Consider the following 6,582-nt stretch of genomic DNA (forward strand, 5'->3'; position numbering starts at 1 on the left):
ACAGTGCAATGCTAGATAGATCATTCTGCTGTGGCTCTATGGGAAATTCAATGTGTGAACTAAAGCCAGCTGCCACCAAAACCAGGTTACGTCACTAACAGAGGAGGGGGGTCCTGAGGACTGCCCGCCCCCCACAAAAAGAGCCCTGGAACCTATTAGATCCAGAGAGATGTCTCCCATGGTCGGAACCTCAGAAACAAGCTCGGAATCAAAATCTGGACCCATGTGTGTATGGTGAGCACAGAAAGACGTCAGACAAAGCATGCGGGCTACCATCAGAGTATTATGGCAGCTGGAACCTTTGTAAATTAAATCTTGATTCCTCACCTGAATATCCTCCCCATACCTGTGCAATCACGCCCGTGTTTATTCAGAAGCAGACCCCACACAGTGTCTGTAGGGTTGCTCAGAGCATCAGCCACCCTTTGTTTGACCTTGTCTCCTTGTTGGATTGTGGCCCAGCTCCAATGAACAGGGCTGGGATGTTCTCCATCTTTACAGGTATTTAGCATTTCTCTTCTCTCGTTAATGAGGTAAGAAATATGGGAGGGGGAACCTCTATAATGTATAGCACTAGATAACTGCCAAACAGTTTCCATCCACTTCCTCCTATGTCTCCTATATTGCTTGCTATGAGTCAGAGGATGGCAAACTAAGGTGCCAGTTGATGGGGGTCCCCCCCATTCATAGCCTCTTGTTTGCAGAGGAAATCACTCTCCTCTCCAGAAAGGAGGAGGAGGACCAGTGAAGATCAGTGTGTGGGGCAAACTAGAAGCCCTAGACTGTTTCTGTACATCTCAATGGACTCCACAGGTGATTCCATTTCCAAACAGCCCTTTAATTAGCAGCACTTAGCACCTACCCAAGGGGTGCTAAGTGCTGCAAGCTGAAGAGGATTATTAGCACCTCTTCATGGGGCTTGATTTCTCTGGACAATGCGAGGACAGCCCCCCACTGTTGCTAGGGGAAGCCACAGGAGGAAAATTGCCCTAGATCTGTGTTGCTGGCAATTGCCCCAGTTCGCCACCTAGAGAATATGAAGTTTCAATACTTCATCCTCCAATTATCCTAGCAGGTTTCTTCTACCACTTCCAAAATACAGGCTGAGGCCAGGTGTGTGCAAAGCCTTGAATACATTGCATGCTCTGAACTAACCGAAGGGCGGAAGAAGCTCCGTCAGTCTCAAAAAGTGGCACATATTTGAAAGATGCGGCTTCTTCCACCCCCACAAAATCACAAGGATGGGGAAATGCCTCTCTGTTTCTCCATCTTCCATTTCTTACTAAATTCTACTACTATTAGTTGCTTGCTACACACAAAAAGGTCTCAGAGAACTTGCAGAAACTGATAAGAGCATAAAGCATAAACAATAGAAGTCATTAGAATATCTAATAGTTCGTGCATTGATGTTACCTCAATAACGCTTGCCTTGTTTTTCGAAATCAATGGGCAGGAGCTTCCCCAGACTGGGAGGCACTGTGGGAAGGCTCTTGCTCAGTGCTAATGCTCCTGCTATGCAGGTCCCGGTTCCATCCTGGCCTCTCTTGGTAGGGGCCGGGAGGGACTTCTGCCTGAAATAACAAAGTGCCACTGCCTGTCAGTGTAGATATTGCTGAGTGAGATGGATCAATTTGTCTGATTCAGTATAAGGAGCTTCCTGGGTTCCTTCCTATAACAAAAACATAAAAACTTGCTCACCAAGGTCAAAATTAACTTACGGAATTTGGTGCTACAAGACACAGTGGATTGAGCACAATTTATCTGTTAATCCATTTCCTCCATTCAGAATAGACTGGAGCAGATCACGCCTGCTTGTATTTGAATTTGGGTAAGAGGAGGAACTTCAGTCTTTTCTGTTTCTGCAAGCAGGCACCCCCTTTTCTGTTTGCCCCTGCCTCATTTGTTGATTCTATTGTGCCGATGAGGTCCTGGCAGGGAACACACAATAGAATCAACCTGTGCGCACACATTTAGAAAGGAAACCCACACCCAAGAAGAGCGCAAAAGCTCACAGTCAGGCAGCTGAAATTTTGCTTGTGTGGTTTTCTGGGTTTGTGCACACACAAAAAAGCCACCGTAAATTCACAGCGCACACCTTTCAGATTGTTGGTATAGTTTGCTTGTGCGGTTTTCTGGTTTTGTACACTTTGAAGGATGGTGCCTATGCTCTGCCTTCATGCTGCCAGATTTTATTATTATTATTTTTTATTCAAAGTTATCACAAAACATATTTTCCAAAAACATATCCTTATAATGCTGCCAGATTTCAAGTCAGCATCAAGGCCGTGCGCAGAGGCAGTTCCTGTTCTCCACTGGTGGGGGGATTATTATTATTATTTACTTAAATTCCTCTGCAAAGTGTTATGGGTGCCAGTTAACATCAAATACATAAATAGCAGCAGTAACACAATTTGAAGGGAAAACGGTCAGAGCTTTGTGGCACGTTGGAAGACCAGCAAAAATTCTAGGGCGGCAGTTCCAAACTCCCCACCCTGATAGAGCACTTGAAAATTACTAATGGTCTTGGCGGAGCACCTGATGATTCCCCCCCCCTTTCCTAGCAATCCTAATGCGTTGTGCTAGATGCAGTTGGTTGTTAATCATATTGCTGTCGCTCCTTTTATTGAATTTCATTTTATAGTATTACTATTTCCAATTCGTTGGAAGTCCTCTGTTCTGGACCTGGAGGCTTCATTTAGCCACGTTGGCTAAGTGGGGGAGTTACTTATCCTTCCTAATTCTCCCTTAAAGCCGGTGCATCTTCTTCACATCTCGTGGCAGCAGGCAGTGCCCAAAGTTAGTGGCACTTTAAAGAGTAACCCCATTTACTCCGCGTGGTTGGCATTCAACGAAGTTCCAAGCTGAGTAGACCCATGGCAGTCCATGGACCAAGAACTCTGTCATGGCCATTAATACTGACGGCTCTACTCTGGGGCAAACTTCGTGGTGCCTACTGCCCCCCGTGGTGTTGTTTTTGCAGTTAAAGCACCCCTGCCTCAAATAAAGCATCTTGGGGATTGGGGACTGGGATTTGCCAAGGGTGCTGGGAACTGCAGTTCGGTGGCGGGTCGGGGAGAGAGTCCCTTCCGCGCCGGGGCTGCCGCGGGCCCCTTTGCGCCGAGACGCGCGTCTTTGGGCGTCGCGGCGCAGCCTTCCCGGTCTCCCTCCCCGGCCGGCTGCCCCGACGCGGCTTCTTTCTGGCGCGAGGAGGGGCGGCTCCGGGGCCAGTGCGTCGGCCGGCCTCCGGCGCGGGTGGGCGGGCCCGTCGGGGCGGGTGGGCGGTCTTGGCGCGCAGGCACTAGAGCGCAGGTGGCTCCGGCTGGGCGCTTCATTCGCCGCCGGTGGCGCGTTTGGCGGGCTGCGCGCGTCCAGACAGCGACCCGAGCCTGGGCGGCGTGGCGCTTGGTGCCCGAGCCTCCGCCCGCAGCGCCCCGTCGGGAGACCCGGCCGGAAGGAGCCTCGGACGCGGCCGAAGCAGCCAGGGCGGCATGGCAGGCGGCGGCGGCGGCTCCTCGGCGACTCCACGCGGCCAGCCCAGCGCGCTGGCCGAGCCCCGCAGGCGAACGCTGCCCGCCGGAGAGTGAGGGCCCCCGGGCCGGGCCAGGACGCGCGTCCCGCTTGCATGGCTCGCGTGCGCTCCGCGCGGAGGGACTTTGGCACCGCGGCGCCCGTGGCCTCGCCGAAGAAACTTTTCTCCCTGGCGATCCCGTCGGGGGACCTGTGAGCGGAGCCCGCGCCTCCGCCTGCCCGGCGCCGAGTTTGCGAGCATGAGCCGGGAGAGAAGCACCCCCGCGCCGCCTTGCTATGGAGTTTCGCCTCTTCGCTCGGTCGCGTCCCGCCGGGTTTTACCCCCCTTAAGGCGCCCGGCCGGCCGGGGAACAGAAGCGCCCAGGTGCGCCTTTAGCCGGCGCTGAAGGACTTTGGGGTGACTGGCTTGGCGGGGCTCGGAGCGGACTGCGAGGGGGCGCCTCGTATCATGTGCGCCTTGGGCGACGCTGCTGCTGCTGCTGCTACGGGGACCCCCCGGCTCTCCTTCCCGGGACTCGATCCGAAGACCTAAACCCAGCGCGCTCCCCCCCCCCCCGGGAGGCAGCGCCGCCTTCCCCCATGGCCGGCCTCCGCGACGCGTGGCTGAGCCTCTTGCTGCTGCTGCTTCAGGCTCCCGCTCCGTCGGCGGCCGCCTCCAAGGCCATCGTGTGCCAGGAGATCACGGTGCCCATGTGCAAGGGCATCGGCTACAACCTGACCTACATGCCCAACCAGTTCAACCACGACACGCAGGACGAGGCCGGGCTGGAGGTGCACCAGTTCTGGCCCCTGGTGGAGATCCAGTGCTCTCCGGACCTCAAGTTCTTCCTGTGCAGCATGTACACGCCCATCTGCCTGCTGGACTACGCCAAGCCGCTGCCTCCGTGCCGCTCGGTCTGCGAGAGAGCCAAGGCGGGCTGCTCTCCCCTCATGCGGCAGTACGGCTTCGCCTGGCCCGAGAGGATGAACTGCGACAAGCTGCCCGTCCTGGGCGACGCCGAGATGCTGTGCATGGATTACAACCGCACCGAGGCCGCCACCACTTTGCCCCCCTTCCTCACCAAGCCCACCCGCCCCTCCAAAGGTGCCCACAGGAACCTGACCCCGCTGAACGGGGCCGGCTGCAAGCGGGCGTGTGAGTGCCGGGAGCCCCTGGTCTTCATCTCCGAAGAGTCCCACCCGCTCTACAACAAGATTGAGACAGGCCACGTCCGCAACTGCGCCGTCCCTTGCTTCCAGCCCTACTTCACCCAGGACGAGAAGACCTTTGCCACCTTTTGGATAGGCCTGTGGTCTGTCCTCTGCTTTATCTCCACCTTCACCACAGTGGCCACCTTCCTGATTGACATGGAGAGATTCAAGTACCCGGAGCGCCCCATCATCTTCTTGTCCGCCTGTTATCTCTTCGTCTCCATCGGCTACATCATCCGGCTGGTGGTGGGCCACGCCAGCGTGGCTTGCAATAAAGATTACAACCACATACACTACGAGACCACGGGCCCCGCCCTCTGCACGGTGGTCTTCCTCCTGATCTATTTCTTTGGCATGGCCAGCTCCATCTGGTGGGTCATCTTGTCCCTCACCTGGTTCTTGGCTGCCGGGATGAAGTGGGGCAACGAAGCCATTGCTAGCTACTCCCAGTATTTCCACATGGCCGCCTGGCTCGTCCCCAGCGTCAAGTCCATCGCGGTGCTGGCCCTGAGCTCGGTGGATGGCGACCCGGTGGCCGGCATCTGCTATGTGGGCAACCAGAACCTAGACAAGCTGCGGGGTTTCGTCCTGGCTCCCTTGGTGGTGTACCTGTTCACAGGGACCATGTTTCTGCTGGCCGGTTTTGTGTCCCTCTTCAGGATCCGGAGTGTGATTAAGCAAGGGGGCACCAAAACAGACAAGCTGGAGAAGCTGATGATCCGGATTGGCATCTTCACGGTGCTCTACACGGTCCCGGCCACCATAGTGGTGGCCTGCTACATTTATGAGCAGCACTATCGGGAACGGTGGGAGACGGCGCAAAACTGCTCTTGCCCTGGGGAGAAGCCCAAGGTCAAGCCTGACTATGCTGTCTTTATGCTGAAGTACTTCATGTGCCTGGTGGTGGGAATCACCTCGGGGGTCTGGATTTGGTCGGGGAAGACCCTCGAGTCTTGGAGACGCTTCACAAGCAGGTGCTGCCGGAGCGGGAAGCCTGGGAGCACCGGCATGTACAGCGAAGCGAGCGCAGCTCTGACGGCCAGGAGTGGGCTGCCCAACCCTGCTCCTTACCACAAACAAGTCCCACTGTCCCACGTCTGAAAAAAAGGGAGGGGGAGCAAAAAAACCCCAAAGCACCTTACTTGGTCGTAGTTGGGAGCAGGTAAGCACAGTGTGACTTGAGCTCCCAACTGCAAAAAGGTTTTGAAATAACCCCTGGAGCTTTGTTTTTTAACCTGTCATTTGGTCTGTCTGTTGTGAAACTCTTTGCTCCATCTCCTCTTTTGGAGACACAAAAGAGGGGTGTGTTAATGGGGGGGGGGAAATGGACACATTGCTTTGCCCATATTGCAAGATTGCAGGGTTTACTAAGAGCCTTGGGAATGCATTTTGTCCTTCCTGGGGAAGTGCGGAAGGAGCAAGCTAAGATCGAACTCTTACTTTACGTGGGGTATGTGTGAATTAGTTTCCAGGTATAATGAAAAAGCAGTCTTGGAGGATGCAGTTCTGAAGGGCAGGGGCTGCTTTAGCCTTTCTCTTCCTGTTGTTTATCCGCTCAGTATGAGTCCCGTCCCCCCATCCCAATCAATTTCCTTGCACCATTGGGAAAGCAGCTGAGGAGGAGCAAATGGCAGGAAAAGGAACATCCACTGTTCTTGGCTTCTGCATTCCTATTCAGGATAGTGAAATCCTATACATGTTTACTTGGAAGCAAGTCCCATTGAGGTCGGTGTGTGTCTGCTTAAGAGCGTAAGAACAGCACTGCTGAATCAGGCCAAAGGCACCTGCAGTCCAGCACCAGCTCTCACAGTGGCCAAGCAGACGCCCAGCAAGCAGACGCCCAGAGTGCAGCCAGACCAGCCC

General features: G+C 54.9%; 1 protein-coding gene across 1 annotated transcript; it reads left to right on the forward strand.

The window, feature by feature from the left end:
- Positions 1 to 3,555: 3,555 nt before the first annotated feature.
- On the forward strand, positions 3,556 to 6,069 carry FZD5 (frizzled class receptor 5). The gene has a single exon (XM_053363110.1). It carries the CDS (start codon positions 4,108 to 4,110, stop codon positions 5,818 to 5,820), a length of 1,713 nt encoding a protein of 570 aa, XP_053219085.1. The 5' UTR covers positions 3,556 to 4,107; the 3' UTR covers positions 5,821 to 6,069.
- Positions 6,070 to 6,582: the final 513 nt, after the last annotated feature.

This window comes from Podarcis raffonei, chromosome 1 (genome assembly GCF_027172205.1).
Source record: "Podarcis raffonei isolate rPodRaf1 chromosome 1, rPodRaf1.pri, whole genome shotgun sequence".
Taxonomy (NCBI): Eukaryota; Metazoa; Chordata; class Lepidosauria; order Squamata; family Lacertidae; genus Podarcis; species Podarcis raffonei.